Source organism: Calypte anna, chromosome 4A (assembly GCF_003957555.1).
Source record: "Calypte anna isolate BGI_N300 chromosome 4A, bCalAnn1_v1.p, whole genome shotgun sequence".
NCBI lineage: Eukaryota > Metazoa > Chordata > Aves > Apodiformes > Trochilidae > Calypte > Calypte anna.
This window is the reverse complement of record NC_044248.1, coordinates 20,359,308-20,380,590: the sequence shown is the minus strand read 5'-3', so window position 1 is coordinate 20,380,590 and position 21,283 is coordinate 20,359,308. Positions and strand designations below refer to the sequence as shown.

The following is a 21,283-nucleotide window of genomic DNA, read 5'->3' as shown; positions in this document are numbered from 1 at the left end:
GGTGTCAACTGGGTTGGTCTTGGAACTTCAGGGGTTTTTTGTAGGATTGTTTTTGTTTTTCTGTTTTGTTTTTTTAAAGGCAAAGGCATACAAGAGGCTTACTGAGCCCTAAACATGTCTATGTAATATACATTGTTTCCTTTATTTCAGAGACTGGCCAATCTCCAGAAATCACAATTCAATGGTAATAAAGTCAAGAGTAAGCAACAAGACCGAAGCAAACAGTTGGGGCTTACTACTTCCAACAACAGCATTGCCAACACTCCCCAGGAGTATAGCAACGACCTGAAATCATTCCCATCCCGGAGTCCTTCACAAGGGGATGAAGAAGATTCAGCCCTGATTTTGACACAGGACAACCTGAAAAGTTCTGATCTTGACCTCTCAGCTAACAGTGATCAGGAGTCTGGTGTGGAGGACTTAAGCTGCAGGTCCCCAAGTGGAGGTGGGTGCTTGCCTAGTGAAGACAGTGGCAAGGATTCAGATGAGGCTGTGTTTCTGGCAGTCTGAAATACCTTCACAACAGCAAGGATCCAGATCCAGTTGAGTCTTTCAGTCTGGAATGGCATCTTTTCATCAGATGAAGAATGGGAGAGGTCTGTGGCCTAAAGAAATAATCCAAAGAAAGGGAACTGTGCAATTGTGTAAGTCAAGATCTAAGCAGAACAAGCCATTATTAGCTTTCAGACAATGCTAAAGAAAGGTAGTATCTCCTGTTACATTTAGTTAAGCCAATGTGGTGTTTGTTTTATCAATGCTGTACATAATTATTCTTTACTTTGTACATTTCCACACTTATTTATTGTACAAATTAAGTTTGTCTCCAAAGATGTGCAATTCCAAAGTATTCTCTTACACACAGGGACAAGGTAAAGATTCATTAGCAATAGCCTTACTGGTGAATCAATCAAAACTTATTTTTGTAGAGTGTTTTTGCCTTCAGTCTCTGTGTGTATGCTTCACTTTTTTTTTTTTTTTTCCTCACGGAAGGTGTTATATTTTTAATTCCAGCAATTGTGTATTCTTCTACTAGAATCCTTTAGGGCAAAGCAAAACTAACAAATGGACATGCTTGCTTAGGGCACAAATGAAGATTTGATCTTGCAAAAAGTTCCTGCTGGTGCTGCACATGAATGGATATTATCTGTACTCCAACTCTCAACCAGTATTGGAAGTTTAGTAGTTTCTGTGAGCAAAACTTCAAGGACTATATTAATATTTACACAGCCCTTGTGGTAAAGCATCCTTCCATAATAAAAGGTATGCTAGGTAGCACACTTTAGCCTCTTTAATGTTTTGTTCTCAAGTTTGATCGTTTATATCTTACCATTCTTCCAAACCATCTACATGAGATAGAAAAGTTCAAAAATAATATAAAATCCCAAATTTTCCAGCCTATTTTGATTGCTACTGGTCAGTGTTTTGTTGCAGTGGAATGAGGAACACGTAGTAGAGAGAACAGGGAATCCAAAATCACTTATAAAAGTCACTTCTGGAAGCATCACTCCAGTCAGGATTAAAGGAAACCCATAAAAATGCTTCCAAATGTTACTGTTCAAAATACACTAACCACAACCACAATTTTTTTTTTAATCCCCCCCAAAATCCTCCCTTTTAGTACTTGCCACCCCAAACAGCGCATGGCAGTGCTCAATTAAGAAGGAGACTGATAACCACAACAAAAAGTTTAATCTTGTTTGGTTTGAGAATTTTCATGGCATTTAGGCATAGGAGTAACAGCTTTCATAATTTAATGTATGGAAGTAAACCACTGAAAATTGTTTAAAATTTGGGATGTTTTGAAACTCACTAAAAGAGGCTTCCATATCAGGATGTAATTCATCAAAGTTGTTGTGGGTTTTGTTTTGTTTTGGGTTTTGTTGGGTTTTTTCTGTTGGTTTTGTTTGGTTGTTTTTAATTAAAGCAAGCAGTGAAATTTAATTCATATGGTTGCTCTTACCTGCTTGGAAACAATTTGGTATTTAACTCTAGTACAGCAAAGCAGCAGTACTGTACATTTACTGATTGCATTTCATACTACTACAAATACAGACTTACAGGCAGAATTATATGATATAAATATACCTCAATTTAGAAGCTGGAAATTTTATTATTCAATCTGCTTTTATGGCATGGCTTTTCATTCTGTTCTATGAACCTGTGTTATTAAACAAGAGTAGGTGAGCTTCAGTATTGTTAATATCCTCTTAAGGGAGCTGCTCTGCTGTCTTTGAATGAGCACGTCAGTTCCTACAAGCAAGATAGATCTTAATGTTACACTGGAAAGGCCAGATTCTCAATCTGATACATCACTGCTCAACTGAAATAAATACAGCTAAAATTTATACTCCGTTGATAATCCAGCCCTCTCTTTTCTAATCTTAGTGAGTTTTTAGTAAGCAAACCCCCTCATTTCAATTGCACTTTTAAAATGTTTCGTATTTTGAACATAGCCTTTAAAATTTATGGTATTAAAGGACATTTTAAAGGTTTTTTCTCAAACTAAAGAAACATGCTGCAAAATCGGCAAGGAAAACTAAACACACAAATATTCTGCCTAAACACAAAGTTTAAAAAAAAGCAGTGCAATAATATTGTATGCCTTTAAAATGTAAAATTGTGTATGCTGGTATTCTAATCTCCTAGCTACATCTAGAAATAAATGCAGAACAGGAATATATGCAAATTCAGAGCACTGTCTTTATGTCACTTATGAAACTCTTTGTGACTAGCTTTACAACTAAAATATCAACATTTTATATTATGCCTTTACTAAGCATCCCCCTGTGATGTATCTTTCTTTCAGTCCTTGGAATACTGCATTAGCTGCTACTGCTTTATCATTGTAATGCATGTATTTGTGGCATTACCCTGCTGAGAAACACTTTCAAATAAACACTAAGGTAATTTAGTGTTATGTTTATAACACCAGTGAATGAAACAAAGGTTTGCTTTCCTAGTTTTTGTACTACAGTTGTCCTTTAAGTCAAGAGCTCTTTGTCACTGAGATAATGGGATTTTTGTACATTCCCTGCTTTGATACTTAAATCCAAGACTTGAAGCTGTGGAGGAATCTACAACTGGTAACTAAGAAAACTGAGGCTCCTGTCAATCAAGCTAATTATATGGGAGTGTGTCACTTACCTTTATTTTCTTTTTTTTTTTTTTTTTTTTTTTAATGCAATGTGAAACAAAACAAGCATGAGAAAACCACAATACAAACTACACTGATTTCTTGCAGCCTTGCGGGGATCTTCCCTCTGCTGCAAATCCTTGGGTGGGCCTGAGCCCACTGTAATTCAAAATAGGACACACACAGAATGCAAGAAACTACTGAAAAGAAAGAAAAACGTTATAGACTTGTGGTGTAATTTCAGCCTCATTGGGTTCAGGATGCTCTTCAGCATGACAAAGTTTATCTAAAGGACACTGAAGGCAAGGGGATCAAACAGCTCAAGTTTTCTCTACAAAACATCACCCTCTAAAGAACAGAAAGAAAATGTATTCACTAGCTGCTTTTATTGGTGGCTCTATACAGGACATAGACAAAGGTGGTAAACTGGTGCTGGATTCTAGAAAGCTGAGAAACAAACTAAAAAGATGGAGGGCACAACTCAGGAATGAAGGACATAAAAAGAAGAGAGAAAAGGGGAAAATAAAAGTAAAAGGAGGGAAGCAGGGAGCAAAAGCTCTTTGTAAAATTAGCAGTTAGGCAGGGAACCACATTCCCTTGAAGACAGCGAGATGCCAGAGCACCAGTTTACACAGCATAAGATGTCTGATAATACAAACATATAACAATTAAGACCCATCAACAACAAGGAAGCAGTCTTTGCAATGAAGATAACCATTTAATCACTGTTGGTAAGCTAACTTGATGCTTTTATGTGGACAAGGCCCTAGTCTGTACAGAGTCCCCAGGTCTGTCACAAACATCACAGCTGAGACAATGGGCTGCTGAAGACTCAGTGCAGTTTTTAGCTTGGCTGGTCACCCTTACACTCTGTAGTGCAGACATATGAACACCTCAGTGTCTGAAAAATCCAAGGAGGACAGGTAAGTCCCTGAGAGTTCATTTGGGAAGGGAGGAGCATGTTGTCAGGCAAGTTAAAAGTAGGTCAATTTCTCACAGTACTAAGGCACATGAATAATCTACCAAAGAGCTGGGCCAAACATGCAGCAAACCTTGAGTTCAAAGAGGCCAAAAATGCCAAAGAACGGGACTATGAGAAGGAAAGGTAAAATAAGCATTCAGCTTTATTTATATTATTTAAATTGCCAGGAAAGCACCTGGAGCCAGCAAACCAGATAATCTTAAATCTTTAAATAAAATTTAGTGGTCTTCTGAGATAAATCATTCTGGAAAGACACCCAACGAAACCTTATGGGTCCAACGGAATCACTGTGACAGAATTCAGACAAGGACGCATTTTTAAGTTTTCTGGTTGCCAGCATAACTCATATTGATTTATTCTGTTTCCAAAGACTAATATAAACTGAGTTTCATGTTAAGGTATTCCATTATTACTGCTGTACAAGCTTTCCTTGTAGCTTATTATTACATAAAAATTTGATCTCTACAGGTATCAGACCAGACATTTGCCAAAGCAATAGCCACAGATGCAATATGGGTTTTGAAAGCCCATTTTTGTGAAGGTGACTCCAGCAATTACTGCTGCTGAAAGGGTTAAACAGGAAAAGCTCAAATCACCACACACAAAGATTAAAACTTTGTCCTTGAGTAGCTTACTGCATATTTCCAGCATAATTCTGTATCCACCCAACAAGTCCTGCAAACTCTATTTGTAATTTAGACAATTACAAGATTTTTCAAAAATCCCAAAGACTTTATTTTAGGTTGAACAAATTACAGTAGTTACTGTGCAGAATGATATACACAGTAAGGCTGTGATAACTGATTTAACTTTGTTGCCAGAGTTTTAATTCTGTTTTCCCTGACATTCTCTTAAATTTTTCTAAAAAAAAATTATCCTAGTCTTTGAAAGGAGTAGTAAGAACTTGGACAGAAACAAGTCTTAAGAGATTTCAAACTTCTGTGTTGGGTCAAAGTCCAAAGTGGCCAAGCTGCAGAAGTAGGTACAGAGCAAACAGAACTATAGTAGCTCATTAGATACTACTTAGAACTAACTTATTTACAGTCTCTTGCTTGTTGTGGTGGTTAGCATAGCTATACCTACCTGCAATACTCATTTTTCATAAAGATTAGCATGTCAAATAGACTGTGAAATCTACAAAAACCTTTCTTCTAAAAGACTCAGCTGAATGTATAATTAACACCAGTTGTACACAAGTTCACCCTAAAATGAGACCTACTTCATTTCAGACTTACATTTTATAATTTCTCTGGTCTGCAAAAGCATCAGTTACAGTTGCTATGTGAAGAATTCAGTTCTGGATTTAAGTACTTGCTTGACTCATGGAGGAACAAGAGGCCTAAACTCAGCTATAGAAAACATTTAACAGATCAGATGTTAAAATTAGGCAAACCCAGACTCAATTAGCAGTTACAATACAGGATGTACCCTCACCCTTAATCTTGTATTTTTTGCTTGTTTATTTCACTTTTCCACTTGGCAGAACACTTCAACAGGAGCATGATATAGCGCAAGTTTCTCTCCAGAAACAAGTCACTGTATGTAGCCAATCATTCCAGATTGCTTAAAGGCTTCACCTGACACATTTCAGAAGTTTTTAAAATACGCATTTAGCACCAGCTGCCATTCTTTTACACTTTGTAAGGAAGTGTTTAAAGCTGGATTTATACCTACATGCCACATTTCAGCAAAACAAAATAAGCAATGTGCTTAACTGGGAACTACTAGAATGCTAGAAGCCAAAAACCTAGCCCTTGACAGGCTATTATCAGTGTTCCCATAGGTCTTCTGGTGGAAGCATTGTGACTACCTGTAAGGAAAAATGTTCCCATTGGCACAACTAAAAGATAAAATAACAAACGAGCAGCAGGTTGCCTTGTTCTTTAAGGGCCAGAAGCAGGCTGGCCATTCTTGCAGGTGAGCAGCATACCTGTGGCTAACCCACTACACCACTGTTAAATACAGAGACCTCTATGCTTCTTTTCTATAGGATGAGTTTGTGACTGCAAAGGGAGCTAAAATATAGAGGTGGAAATCCTAAGAATAGGAACACTAGAGAGAACACAAAGGGAGGAAAGATACAACCTAAAACTTTCATATCCCTGAACAGGACACTATTGGTAACTTGCATTAAGTAATTATTGCTTAATCACAGCACTTACAACCAGTTTATTTTTCCAGGCACCCAAGTATCTTCTTTGATTTGTACCATAGTTCTATTTTCTTGAGACAGCTGATCTCAGATCTTGGGTAAGTTTTTCAAAGAAAATCCCCATCAAAAACCAGTGAATAGGTTAGTCATCCTGAAGGTCAGTAGCTGAAGACAGACAATTACAGTACTGTAAAGTATGACAGGGCTGATACTAAAGCCCCCTCTGAAGAATCACTAGTCTGTGCAACACACTTATTGCACTTACATAATTTTCAAATTTACTCTAATTCAGAAGAAATGCCTTACTGCATTTTGTCAAAAGAGCACAAAGTGTAGGGCTGACTGACTGAAGATGAGCAACACAAAAAAGCACCCACTTAGACTGACATGCTTTAGTTTGAGACTTGGATCTGTGATGTTCTGTGACCCTATCTAGGTGACAAAGAGGCAGTGTCTTGGCTAAGAGGTTTATCTCCAGACAGCTTCCTGAAAACAAAGAAGTAGGATTCCCAATACATTACTTCATCAGTGCTTTATCTTATTTATCTCTCAGAACTGTACAATGCAATTCCGTGACTGTCTCTATGAAAACCTAACGCAGTGACAAGGTTAAGAAAAAGGAAGTGTCTTTTTGCAAGAGCAATAGAGAAAATTCAGGTATGTACTAAGGGGTTGTATTTTTCTCCTACAGAATACTTTGTCCTATCCATTATCACCAGATACACCACCATCCTAAAAAAAGTCAGCTGACTAGAGGCAAGGTTGTGATTAAAAGGCAGAATTAAGTCTCACTTCCAAATCAAATCAGTGGCCTTAACACACTATGCAATTTCAGCCAAATTAGGTTTTTTTTTTCCTTAGAATTTGGAAGTAATAACCACTACACTTCACAAAAAGCTTCAGAACTCATTTTTGTAAAGCGCTTTTGAGTTCCTCATATGACAAACATATTCATATTGAATAAAACAGAAACTGGGGGCTGACCTGATTATTTTTACTTAAAAAAAAGGGAGTTAAATTCTTAGATAAAAATTCTGTTTAATTAAATACAGTGGTAGGTACCAAGCCACTCCTGAAAGCAAGTGCATCAATGCTACCGAGCAACATACCAAATCTAAGCAGAGATCATTTATTCTATTTTGATTCCAATATAACTTGTTCCAACACATCTTTTGCTTAATCCAAATCTACTTAACCAAAACAGAATACAGGCTATACTTAGTTTTGCATTATTGAAGTAAAAAAACTTGCTCCTAAACATTTTGGCTTCAAGAAAAGTCAGCTTCTGAATCTACTGACAATCTCAAATTACCAAGTTTCCAAAGTCCTATTATGACTTACCTCAAACTTTTCCACAGATCAAGCAAAATCTATGTTTAAAGTTCAAAATACAAAAGATATGAATTATGTTTTTATAAAAATGTAAAAAGCTAGTCAAAATTCCATGTTTAGATACTTGATCTCTGAGTAATGGAGTATAGCAGCAGGAACGTAAATAAGAACTATCAACAATAAATACAAGCAATTAGTGCAAAGATTGCAATAGAAGGATTCTTGAGTACAATGAGAATAGAAAAGGGACATTCTAATTTGTACAAAAACCATCCCAACTCCGTATACAATCTCTTCTATAAATACAACCATACAAGATGAAATGCTTATTTGCAAATAATAGTTACTAAAAAGTGTGCTTTATTGGGTTTTTCACTCGTTCTCTTGACAGGTGTAGTTTTGCAGGAAGTCTGTAAAGACAAATTTCCAGAATTAGACATTTTAACTACTCCAGAAGTTACGTTTTAAATAAAACTAACCATAGATGCAGTACATATTTGATTTCCACAGAAAGCATTATTAGAACACTAAGCACTAATCCATTTATAGTTCACCACAAACTGTAACACAGCAGTTTACCTATAGTGGAGCATGAAATTGGCTGTGCATTGCTATTGCCTGTTGAAGTTTTTCTTCTTTGGCTCGTCTACAGTGGCAGAGCTACAAAACAAGACACAGACATCAGAAAAGGAATTTCTGAAAGGAATTTTACAATACATACTGCAGTTTGTCTTTAATGATTTCGCTATTTCGCATGGTTTTTAAAAGAGGAAAGCCCTGTGAACCAGAGCTTCTTTTGTTGAAGCTTACTAAAGCACTGTTCTGTCGCACAGGACTGCTCAAATTCTAAGCTTACAATGTATTCACTATGCATATCTCTCAGATGAGAATGATTTATATATTACATACCGTTCTCTTTTCCATGAAACTACTAAGAAAGTCATCTATTTCTGTTTTGCCTTCCAAGAAGTCTTCTGCAATAGTGTCAGATTCCTCTTCAGCTTCATGAGCAGCTACTTTAAGTCTAGCTTGCAGAGCACTTGGACTGCAACTCTAAGAAAATAAAACCTCCTATGTAACATTAAACTGTCGATCAAAACCTACACTTCTAAGATGATAAATGACTACATAACTACCATATATGAGTAGAGCAGTTATTACATAAAACCTAAGTTATCAGATGAAGCTTAAACAGCCTAGCTTATTAACTAGGAAGAATAACGTAAGGAAAGCATTGCTAGATTTGGTCTTAATTCAGTCATTCTCACAGATGTATAAAGCTTTCTAACTTCTACCCTACACTGTAGAAAGCATCCAACTTAGAAATCTGACAAGTTCCTTAGTGCCCTATTTCTGAGTAGAACTAGTATTTTAAGTATCTTCAATAAATAGGGTCTACTTTGGAACTCAGTAGTGTACTGTAATTGTAAAAAAAAAAAAAAAAAGGTGTAAAGCACCTACTCATGAAGCAGATGGGTTGCTAATCTATACCAGTAAGCTCATTCTTCTGTTCTTATAAACATTAAACCTTATTTCTCTTTATTGCATATAATTTACTTATTTTTCTTTTAATATCTTGAGGAAATTAAATCAGAATGAGTCACGTCTTCAGTAGGAATTTGTACAGAGACAGAACTGCAAAATTAAGATATTTATAGATTTTACATGTTTGGAAAGATACTTCATCTACCCCATGTAAAGTATTTTACATGCTTCTGTAGAACTGTAATTTAATCAGAAATTTCCTCTTAAATGTATCTTGTGCAAAATTAAACTATGTCTAAAATTCACATTATTGTAAAAATACTTGTCTGGAACACTGAAGGAGAGATAACAGGAGATACCAGGTGCACAGCAAACATCATTACATGGAAGATACAGCATATGTGGAAAGCCAGCACAAAAATCCAGCTGGAACTCCCCAGCTCTCAGCCTCCTAACCATCATTAAATTGAATAACCAAATCTAGCTCAGAAGAAAGAAAAGGTAATATGGCAGGGGGGTACTGTGTCCTGCTCCTGAGTGGTTTCTTACAGAAATACAAAATTTCTCAACTTTAAAGCCAACTTGCATCACACAGAAAAGAAGCCTAAAGAGCCAGACTATTCTGATACTCAAGTGAGAAAACATTAAATCATTTAGGTTATCTATGAAAAAAGATTGGTATGCTGTCATGTAACTTTTTCCTTATTATTTTGGGGTATTTTGGGCATTTTGAAATTCAGGTATTATGTATGGTATTTTGATGGACTAATATTCTCAGATGATAAATCTTACAAACAGTGAAGATTTCAGTGCAGAAATTGATTTATGAAAAATAAATCTTCTAATGCATATCCTGGTACACATATTAAGAAATTATTCTCCTCCTCCAAATTGTTTTTTAAAGTAATGACTTTACCCTATTTGTGCTTTAGAATGTGCAACTTTTGACAGAGCATATAATGTTACCCAAAATAACCATACTCAGTGAATGACAGAATTTAAGTTTCTAAAGCAATGGCTTCCCCGGGTACAGTTTTACCAGCCCATTATGTTAAACAGGTACTATTAATTAAATCTTTTAAAATCATTCTATTCTCAAAACTGGTAAGACCCAGGATTGTACTTAAGAACAGCTCTAAATGCTTATCACATGCCCTTTGTCCATCTGTGCATCCACTCTAGGGTTAAAAACACCTGCAACAACCAACTCAAAACCAACAATTATAACACTGTTCTGCTTTCAAAGTATTAGGCACTCCATCCCATTTTATTCCATACTTGATGTGAATCTGTATCATATAAATCCAGAAGAATTTTTTTGGTAAAGATACAAATAAAAACTTCAGTTTTGTTTAAGTATTCTCACGGGATAATAGGATATTGAGATTATACCTCACTAAGTTCATGCTGTCTTTGCATCTTTTTTTCAAAGGCTGCTTTCATCTGTGTGAGTTGTTCATACTGGAAGGAAGAAGAAAAAGAATGTTTTCCCCCTGAAATAAACAGACTATTACAACTAGTATTTCTGAAAAAGATTTTACTGTTCACTTACTTTATCTAACACCGTCTGTCTTTTTGCCTCGAGACTAGGCTCCAGCAATAAATTTTTTTCTGTAAAATAAAGTCACTATTACTACTTTTTTAAAGGATTCAGTTTGCAGAACACAGCCACAGATGCTGTATGTTTTGACATCTTACTTGCCAGCTCTTCAATGCTTTTCACTAACTCATCTCTATCAGAAATTACTTGCTTCAGTTGTGGTAGGGTCACAAACTTTTCCAGTAACACTTCCTCTTGCTCGTTCATATTGGTCAGCTGGGATATACTACATTCAAACAGAAAAAAAGCAGATTTAAAGCTAGCAGCAAACACTGCATGTTAGAGTTACACTTTTCTGCCAAAACAGGAGGCATTTATTTGGACTTTACACATACACACCAATTGATATTTTTCCTATTCTACTGGATAGTGGATTCCTCTATCTGCAGCAGTGAGCTTAACAAGCAATGTGTTAAGAAGCACCTTTCATTTCAAGCCTTACTTCCCATAGGGTGATTTTTAATGCTACTATAATGGGTTGACCTTGGCCAACTTGCACACCAGCTGCTTAGTTCCCCTCAACAGGATCTAGGAAAAAAGCTTGTGGGTTGAGAAAGATCATTTACCAAAGTCAGTCACAAGCAAAACACAGTCAACTTGGGAAAAAATAAATTTATTGCCAATTAAATTATGGATTGTATGCTGAGAAAGACAAAACCTAAAACATCTCACCCCTTCTTCCCTCAGCCTCAACTTCACTGTTATTCCCAACACCTCTACCTCTCCCCACCCCAAGCACTGGGGGGAGAAGGGGGCTTGCAGGTGTTACACTCAGTCAGTAATAGTTCAACTCTGCTGCTCATTCCTCCTCACACTTTCCCCCTGCTCCAGCATGGGTCTGTCTCCACAGTCTGCAGTTCCTGGCAGGAGCGCCTGCTCTAGTGTGAGCTCTCCACAGCTACAGTTTCCTTCAGGGTGTATCTGCTTGCTCCAATATGAGGTCCTCCATGGACTGCAGTGGGGACTGCTCCAGCACAGTCCTCTCCATGGGTTACAGGGCTCTACTCTAGTCTTTCCAAAACACCATTCTTCCCTGACCTTAGTGTTCACAGGATGCTCACACTTTCCCCCCCTCCTCTCAATAAGCACTGCCTCTACAGCATTCGCTCTTTCAAAAATGTGTTTTCCCAGAGGCACCACCTGCTTCACTGATCAACTCAGCTCTTCTGCACTGGGTCTGCTGCCAATCTGGCTGTGCCTTGCTCCCTTCTCACAACAGTCACCAGTGCAGCCCCAACTACCAAAACCTTGCCATCTACAGGCACTAGAGCTGCTCAGAACAGATGCAATACATATTTGTGATTTAACTACAGCACCACCAGAATAAGGGACTTGATTAGAATGTTTTAGTAAAGAAATTACACTTCCCCCCAAAATACCTGACTTTCTACAACATAATGGGAATTGTGTTAGAACTTACAGCTGATTTAGCTAAATTAGACAGGCTCTTATGAAGGTGGCAAGGGAAAAAAATTAAAAAAAAACAATTCGGAAGTCCTTGCCAAAGGTCTGCTTTTTGAAAGGACAGAGTTTTCAATCACTTAGCTATGACACCACCAAGATGTGTGGTCAGAAAAAAAAAGTCTCCTAAGACCCTTTCAGAATTAACAAGTAATTTGTAATATATTAATTCCCAGGCTGATCTAGCAGGCTGTCTTATTAGACCAGAGCAAATTGCTAGGAACAATAACACTTTTGATGAAAATAGTTATGTAGTATGTGCATGAAGCATTTAGATGTGGAAGTAATTTAAATTGGGACAGCTGGCATGTTTACCTCCTGGATTCATCTAACTCAAATTCCTTTCACAAGCTGAGCTGCTCTCCAGGTAATCCGCTGTTTACCCTGCGCTACAGTCCTTCGGAATTTAAAAGAATGTAATTTGTGAACCAGTCTCAAGTCCATTTCCTTATCCCATTTCCTCCTTCAAACACTACACTTACTGTATTAGTAGAAATTAAGATCCTGGCAAGGCCCCAGAAGACAGCAGAACACTGATAGCTAGGAAAAGTAAAAAGAAATGCTCTTTTTTCTGGTGCTGAATCATGAACTGTTCCTGCAGAGAAAACCCTAAGCAAGCAGCTCATTTGAATACAAGGATGGCTTGGTTTCCAAATCTAAAATTTTGGTAAGTGGAAACTGTCCTATTTTTAATTTCTACAAAAACCTTTTTTTCAGTGATGTACACAGACTTTTGACAAAAATCAGCTGCAGCCCAGCAACAAAAGCCTTTTAATGACTACAGAAAGGTATACTGCCTCCTGAAAATTTACCTGAGTTCTGAGAGTTCTGGAAACGTATCAGGAACATCAGGCATCTTGTAAGTAAATCCATTCTGACCAACCTAAACAGAAGTTGATAAGTGTTTAATAGATTTCTGAAGAGCAGTTTCTTGATATTTAATTTGAGTAATCTAAAACTGAAGATGAATATTTTGCCAGCAGTATTAAAAGTGAGAAAAGCAGTATGATGCAGCAGCACTAGTCTCCAAAAGAAAGATGTCTCAACTCAGCCATGGCAACAAAATACCTGAGGATGTTTGGTGTGGCATGTCATAAAATATGACTCCATTTTAGAGGAAAATAATTCTGTCTTGCTATGTCCTCCATCTGACAACAGTTGGATGACCCAGAAAACAGACAGGAGAAGTGTAACTTAGGGAAGTGAAAACAGAGAAAAAGGTGGACATTATCTCTTCCACATGGTTTTTAACCCCATGGGGAAAAAATATTTTTAGACAATGAAAAAAAGTCTGTCTTCACAGAACGTAGAAATTTAAAATTCTAAAAACCCAGGAAAGTGTCTTCCAAAATTAAGAAAGCTTTTGATCCTAAATACAAGATTTGATGAAAGACCAAACATTTAAAGTTTCTGGAGGAGATTAAAAAAAAATCCTTCCAGACTGTTACCAGTGAGGAGTTTGAAAGTACATGCATGCAAGATCTGTGAAGAAAAGCTATTTTAAGCATGAAAACAAGAAATAACTACTCTATACATAAAGGCTTGATACTGCACATCATTCTTGCCTGATAGGTTCTGCGTAGGATATCCCATATAGAGAAAAGGATATAATTCTGTGGCTGGAGAAGCAGTCATAGCTGCACTACGGGTGAATGCAGCCCCAATTAAAACAAAAACCAAAAACAATAACAACAACAACAAAATCTATTTAAAGATATTTAGCATAACACTGGTTTCACTGAAACTAAGGATTTAAAGTTTGTTCTAAAAAACTTTTCAAAGCCAGAATGACAGTTTCATTTTCCTAGCACCAGCAAAACAAGAAGTGCAGTCACTCAGACTGTTCCTTTGATTTTTGCAGCAATGGCCCAAAAGCCCTCAAGGGAACTTATACCCACTGTCTGACAGCTTAGGCATGAAAACTCAGCACAGACCTGAAGCACTGCTTCTGCTGTTGGAACAGGTAGTGGCAGATCAGTAATCAAGCCATAAGAGGGAGCAGCAGGCTTGTCTGGAGTGTAGCTTGAAGAAACTGATTCAGCAACTGGCACGGCTGCCATTGCTCTGTTTGTTTCTTGAGTTGGGTATGGAGGAAGAAATGGAAACCTCTGAGGAGCATAAGGAGGAATTCCAGCTGGTTTGTTGTAAAGGCTAAAGACAAACAAACACAAACCACAACCATGAGCAAACAACTACTCACAGCATATTTCTTACCAATTGAATTACAATTACTAGACTACATACAAGACTTAAGATTGAATTTTTAATGACCATGAACTTAGCATTTTCTCGTCTCAGTTACTTCCAATGTAGTAGTCTACTTTATATCCTATTCTGAGACATAAAATACAACTACATTAAAGTATATTCCTATAGAGCAGCCAAACACACAGTTACTCTCTTGATAGTAAGAAAGTAACTTCTCAAAAATTTATGAGTACACAAATTTAAATTATTTCAATCTAAAAGTCCTGAGAAATGTATCTGTGTTGTACAGTCATTCTTATTTAGGGCACAGCATTTAACACCTTGGGCAATACACATAATAACAGGAATGTTTTGTTTTGTTTTTTTTTTAAGTTCACAATTGCTGCTGTGTCTAAACCCACTATCATTGTCAGCCACAGGAACCAGAGCTGCACTGATAAAGCTGGAATGTCTCAGACTCCTTCTGCATATTTAATACAATTATATAAATTGCACAACTTTTGCTGAACAGTTGTGCAAGAGAAGCTGCCTCTAAGCCTGAAAGATTATGATCAGAACATGAAGAAACATAACAGGTCAGGTCATGATCTACAACAAATCCAAGATGTAACCTGATAATGTAAACTTTTATTCTTTTCCAAGAAAACTGAAACACAAAGTTATGTCAGCACATTGATCAAGTAATACCTATGAAAGGTAGTGGTTTTTTTTCACAAAACTCCATGCCATCACAAATGCACAAGAAATTGTACAAGGTCAGGGAACCTGTGTTTCCCAGTACAACCACTGTATTATTCTTGTTCCTTCCCTCCTAATACATAGTTTCACCTCTTTTTAAAAAATTAAAATACTACACATTAATACAATTCCATTCATCATATGTATTGATACTTACTATGGAAATGATGTTGAGCTAGGAGCCAGAACTGGGGGATTCTTCCAAAACTCATCCAGTAAACTTTGAACAATTTTTCCGAGATCTGAGTGCATTGTGAACTGGTAAAAACAAAACGCAATGCAAAAGAAAAATTATGCCTGGAATCCTACATTTTCAAATGTGCTGAACTTGACCATTTACTATCCCCACATGGCAGTGCTGGAAACTGTTTCAGAGATACCAGCTAATGTAAAGATCCAAAGTGATAAAGCCACCAGAACTGAACAGAAACTGGAAGTCTTTTGTCTATTTCTTTATCAACGGAGGATCAACCAAGTACAACATTTCTGATGTTCATTTGGGAAAATTATGAAAGGGGAAAAAAAAGAAAAAAAAATAAGAAAGATTTGAGACAAAAAGCATTAACTGCTCTCTGAAAGTCATAACCTCCCCATAAACCTCACCCAAAAACCCCAACCACATCCTTGTTGGCAGAGAAAAGGGAAAGAAAAAATACCAAACAAAGCAATATGCTGTTGGAACAGCATATTAAAATCCTGAACATCAGAGCTAAAACATTGACATCTTTCTAGCAGATCTGTGGTAGAAACAACTATGTTACAAAACAGCCTTACAGCATCCTTGTTTTTTATTTGGAATACACTTTGGAGAAACAAGAACTGTGCTATTGACACTAACAAGACAAGTGATACGAACTTTCCAAGAAAGTTGTAAAACTTAGAACAGTTTTACATATATGGAATACTCAACTCAGAAACAGGAGCAGTAATAGACATATACTCAACACTACTCAGACCCATCAAAATACAGTTTGAGAGGGATTAGGCTGTGTACTAATTTTCTTATACTAGAAATCCTAGGAATAATCTAGTATGATACGTATTAGAATTGCTATTAGCCATAGATATGTGTGAAGCTACAAATTAGACATACATTACTTATTAATGGACTGGTCACGTATACTCCCTGCTTGTCCATTAAATGATGTCTCACAGGTGGGAAAACACTGATGACTGGTTTTTCCTGAGGAAACTGAGGTGGAAGCAAGCTGCAAATAGAAGAATAATCATTACTACAGCTACATCCCATGATACAGTTTTCTTGGCTTCTTTTGCCAAGAAAAAGTATTATTGATTACATAAACTTATTTTTCTTTAAGAAGATAGAGAGAAATTTAGAGGGAATAAAGTGCATAAAGGGATTATTCAGTTACAAAATTAGACATCAGGCAGATTAGAACAACAGACTTCCACGAACTGAAGGGGCAAATTATAGTGTAACAATGCAGCAATTATGTCTGCAAAGAAAAAACAGTAGCATAATGACAATATTTTCTAATACAAATATTATCACCACAAAAACAATGGAGTGTAAACCTGCAAGAACATCAGGCAACTTATTTGGATAAAGTAATAAAACACTTGTGAACAGAATAGAACCAATATTTTCCCTCCCAAAGTAAATCCACAGTAACTGTTACAATATATCACTTGTATTGTGATCTGGAAGCTTCACTGGGCTAAGACTTAGGAGTTACAGCAAATGACTAATTTGTTTTTTCAGTAGGGGATTCAAAAGCCCTCAAGTGTTCTCTCATACTTACCTTTAACTAAAACCATATAGGTATCTTAAGAGCTGAGCACAGCAAAGTAGTTCTGCTTTCAAAGCTGCATCTCTGCATCTTGTACAGAACTAGTTTCATTATGAACATTACAATTGCTATTGCAAATCCAGATTACAGTTCCTGAAATAAATTATGAAATGGGTGCAATTTATGTTCTATTACTACTTTTTAAGAAAAATTGTAATTTTCAAGATGTGCACAGAGACGTCTCACTCTACTTACATGTTAATATTAATTGTCAAGTTGTTTACAGTGAATGGAAGTCGATATTCCACATCTTTCTGAATTTCTGCAATCCTGTCAAAGAAAAAAAATTGTTAGCATCCAGTTCCTGGTCAATATAACTGCCTAAAAAAGGAAAAAAAAAAAAAAAAAAGGAAAAAAAAAAAGTTTTGAAAAGCCTTGTAAGAATAGAATTGAAAATGCTGCAGTAAGTTGATATTAAATACAGTATTCTGAAGCCTGTAAGGATTAAAGCAAAAAAAAAAAAAAAAAAGTAGATTCAACTTTTAAACCTCATACATGAGCACAAGGAATGAAATTGTGATATTCACTGATCTGACGACAAACTCAACTTATTTTTTTCCACTTACTGGCCAAACTTAAGACATCACATCAGTGATTTTTAAAACAGAAATATACTGAATCTTATCCAGTAAAACATTTACTTTGCCAAGGCATTGCACTTGGTTTCAAACTCAGTATTCCCAACTCTGCAAAACTGCCTACAGATCAATATTTGTAGCATACATTAGACTAGGCTTTCTTCCTTAATAGATTAGCTTACTATTTAATAGTAGATTTCTCCATGTGCATCGAATTCCAAGCACTTACACAGGTATTTTCAGGAATTATCTGGAGAAAAGCTACTTGCAACAATTTAAAACTCTGTAATCCAGTGACACTCAAGCACGAAGACAGCCCCAGAATCACTGAGTGAAGAGACATGGATCTTATGAAATATGCTAAGATGGAAATTTGCTTCTCCTGTTACATCTAAGTTACTGAGAAAAATCTTTACATCAGTTACAATAATAGGAAGTTGATTTCAGTACTCAAAGCACTCTACAATTTGTACGCACAGCAAGACTGTTTTGAAAGGTGGCATCCCAAAGAATACATAGCAGGAGGAGTACATCACATAGTTCAGAAGCAAAATTTCTGTACAATACAAACGTACCTAAGCTGGCACTGAGAGAGCAAGGAAGGCAGAAAATTAGCTTCATCTTATAATACTTCAATCAAACTTCAAAAGCAGAGCAATTCTTCTTCCATGTATTTTTCCTGCCTACACTTGGTTAATAACTTTTCTCCCTCACATAAGGCTCCCTTATAAAGAGAGGGAATGTAGCTCCAATCAGGAACAATGGAAGCCAGGTGTTGCCAAAATGCCTCTTTGTGCCCCACTTCAAAAACACCTTGCAAACCCCCCCCAAAATACTACCAGCAAGTAAGTGTTAAGCACAGCAGTGGGTATGTTTCCTATCGCTCCAAAGCATTATCTGCACTCAGAAATTAAAGTTCTAGTTTTCAGAGCTCTGAAAATACACAAACCTAGCTATACACCTTGCTTTCCATGGCCCAACCTTGTTCCTCCCACAGACACTCAGGATCTGCTCTTTCACTGTGAAACCACACACTGAATAAACTGGCAGCTATCTTCAGCACAGGAGAATTCATCTCAGAGTCGAGGGAAGGTTCTACTGTGATTTAACACACACCAAAATAACAGCCCTTTCATTCTTAACTACAGGACTCTTCCCAGAATCTCTCGTGCATGTTCCTTCCAATTTTAATTGCCTGCTATGAAATCCTTTTGAGAAGGTACATAATTATGCCCACCTCACACAGACAACCTACAGGAACTGGGGAAGAAGAGGAGAACAGGGAGGAGGAAAAGGAGAAATCCAGAATCTCACTGAGCTGCCAAAACTGTTATAACCTCCTAAAGCCTTGACTCAATAAACTTAAGTTGTCCCCTCCCCAAGTAAGAATGAGTAAACTGGAAAAACAATGCGTTCTTAACTTTGACTAGAACAACAGCAAACATATGAAAGTTATTTTTTAAACACAAAAATTTGATTTCAAGCTTCTAGCCTATGAGGAATCCTAGAAGGAAGACTAGCTACTTTAATGAAAACAAGGTCACATAGACCTGGGCACCACAGACACCACAACCCAAGCTCACCTAACTTAGGTAGCTATGCCATGACAAGAACTTTATTTTGAGCATTTGAGCAAGGAGTAGGTGGGACACACATAAATGAACGACAAAATATACTACTCAGGCAAACACCAGAATGACATTTATTAATCATTGCTTAGGAAACAAAGCTGTCACAATGCTTAATCCATAGTGCAATCCCACAGATCTGTGGTGCTATGGAGTGTTTAAGACATCGGTCTCAGTCAAAAAAAACTTTGTACTTTTGAAAACTTGCACAAGTACACATACCCTTTTAAAAGTACAGAATTTGAGGCACTGTTACTGAGATTTACTCAGTAATAGGTATCTCTAATGAAAACTGTACACTGCCAGAATTTACTCCTTTGCTTGCCTACTCTTATGGGTTTCTACACCTACTTTTAAGTGAGATCAGGGGGATAGTTTACATGGCTGTAGAGTTACATCTGAGCAGCTAACATCTCCCTAGCCCCTTGTCTCTGACTGCAGGGTCCATTCCCTTTCTGCCTGTGCTTGAACTGGTGCCTGCACAAACAGGTACTAGACAAGTTTAGCAAGCTAACTTTGACAAAAACTGATCACCTGTTTTGAGGACTTATCTTGGGGTGAGCTCATCTCCCTGGCAGAGAAAAAAAGGTAAAACTGAAAGACTAAGGTCAGTCCATAAAAACCTTCTAGTTAGGCAAGCTGCTGTGTATTCTTAGAAAAGCAAATCACCTCTTAAAAATATGTGTAAAATTAGCTCTGAACACATTTAAGTTTAAACAAGCAACCATGCTTTGCAATACTGTCATACTTATGTTTCCCATGTAGTAATTAAAAACATTAGGGTTATGAGTGACCTGTAATTATTAAACTCAGAAAGAAGTATTTCTTACAATCCTTGCTCCAGTCTGACATAACAGAAATTTCTCCTTCCTTCTTCTGTATTGTTTTGAAGGCATCTATCATTGCACTTCAACAGACACCATGGGAAGCATGATGAATGCTCACATGTTAAAAGCAAATATAACTTGGAATATATGAAGCTTTTAAAAGCTGACACTCTTAAATGACAGAAATTCTGGGAAAACAGCAACATATTGATGGGTTAGATTATCTCAGGATAAAGGAAGGCATTTTGCTGTAAAAAAGTGTGGCTGTTGAACAGGAAAAAAACACCTGACTCTGGTGAGGATCGAAATAAAACAAGTTACTACGAAACTTAGTCTGTTGTGGGCAAGTTAGGACTAAACATCAGAAAAACACCTTGTAGAGCCAGCAAGGCTGTCATGCCACTGCTGACGACCTTTGCGACGCACAGCAGCTCCTGTATCCTTAACTTTTAAAGAACTACGACCATACAGCCGTTTTCCAGAAAGGGCTTTACTCCGACACACGCAACCTGCATCTCTTTACAGACCTTAAAACCCAATAAATACTTTAGCCCACTTTCCGGCCAGGCGCCCGGTGTCACCGGGCACGACGACCTCAGCCCGATCACCCGGCCAAGCCAGGCCGACACACCTCCAGCCCGGGGGGACGAACCGGCCCCGACACCCCGCGCTGCCCGGCACCGAATTCTGCTTTCGGTTCCCCAGCGCAGCCCCCATCCCGCCGCGGGCTCGCGGGAGCCCCGAGAGCCCCCGGGACCCCCTTTCCCGCCCCGAAACACGACGGGGTTGGGCCGACCCGAACTGCAGCCGTGGTTTCCTGTTTACAAGCACATCCGCGGGCCGGCGGGACCGAACCGGGCCTCCCCGGGAGGGGACGGGGCGCGCTCCTGAGGGAGTGGACACACGAGGCCCTCCCGAGGCGCGGCCCCACAGGAGCCCCCAGCGGCCCCGGTCCTGGGTCGAGTGACACAGGCTGCCCCCCCCACTCCCCCCGGCCGCGGCCACTCACGAGGCGTGGGCGCCGCGCAGGGACTCGATCTGCCGCTGCTTCTGCTGCTGGAGGCTGGTGAGGGCAGGCAGCGGCGCGGCGGACGAGGAGGAGCCGCCGCCCTTAGCGAGGGGAAACAACCAGTTCATCCTCCCCGCGGCAGCCCCCGGCGGGCGCGGCGCTACCGGCGGCACCGCGTCCCGGGCAAGACCGCTCGCGCATGCGTGCAGCGGCGGCACCGCCTCGCCTCCCCTCCCCTCCCCCCGCTCTCCCCGGCTGCCTCCCGGGGCCCACCGGCGGCGGCGGCACCCCGACCGCCCCGCCCCGCCCCGCCCCGCCCTGCTCCGCTCCGCTCCGCCC

General features: G+C 38.4%; 2 protein-coding genes across 4 annotated transcripts in view; one reads left to right on the top strand and one right to left on the bottom strand.

Annotated features, from left to right (window-relative positions):
- MTMR7 (myotubularin related protein 7) overlaps positions 1-534 on the top strand; it is a 44,670-nt gene extending 44,136 nt beyond the window's left edge. The window contains exon 14 of the mRNA XM_030449544.1: positions 151-534. Coding sequence (XP_030305404.1) covers positions 151-510 — 360 coding nt within the window. The 3' untranslated portion in view covers positions 511-534. The remainder of the gene's footprint in view (positions 1-150) is intronic.
- On the bottom strand, positions 82-21,171 carry VPS37A (VPS37A subunit of ESCRT-I). Of its 3 annotated transcripts, none has more exons than XM_030449546.1 (12): positions 20,945-21,165; positions 17,098-17,172; positions 16,185-16,299; positions 15,249-15,349; positions 14,080-14,296; positions 12,958-13,028; positions 10,783-10,910; positions 10,637-10,695; positions 10,477-10,545; positions 8,509-8,652; positions 8,179-8,259; positions 82-605 (listed from the first exon to the last, which is right to left on the bottom strand). In XM_030449546.1, the coding sequence occupies exons 1-11, from the start codon at positions 21,070-21,072 to the stop codon at positions 8,179-8,181; spliced, it is 1,188 nt and encodes a 395-aa protein (XP_030305406.1). In that variant the 5' UTR covers positions 21,073-21,165; the 3' UTR covers positions 82-605. The 3 variants fall into 3 exon arrangements, with proteins under 3 accessions (XP_030305406.1, XP_030305405.1, XP_030305407.1); XM_030449545.1 differs by lacking the exon at positions 82-605 and adding an exon at positions 4,238-8,009 and having other exon boundaries at positions 20,945-21,171; XM_030449547.1 differs by lacking the exons at positions 82-605; positions 20,945-21,165 and adding exons at positions 4,238-8,009; positions 20,732-20,812.
- Positions 21,172-21,283: the final 112 nt, after the last annotated feature.

Bases quoted from the DNA above. Each gene is read 5' to 3' on its own strand.
- VPS37A (XM_030449545.1), bottom strand. From the start codon at position 21,072: ATGAACTGGTTGTTTCCCCTCGCTAAGGGCGGCGGCTCCTCCTCGTCC. The intron at 14,297-15,248 runs GTAAGTATCAAT...GTTTGTCTTTAG, and splicing joins AGCTCAACATCATTTCCATA to CCTTTACAACAAACCAGCTG. The intron at 8,653-10,476 runs GTATAATCTCAA...TTATTTTCTTAG, and splicing joins GACAGCATGAACTTAGTGAG to AGTTGCAGTCCAAGTGCTCT.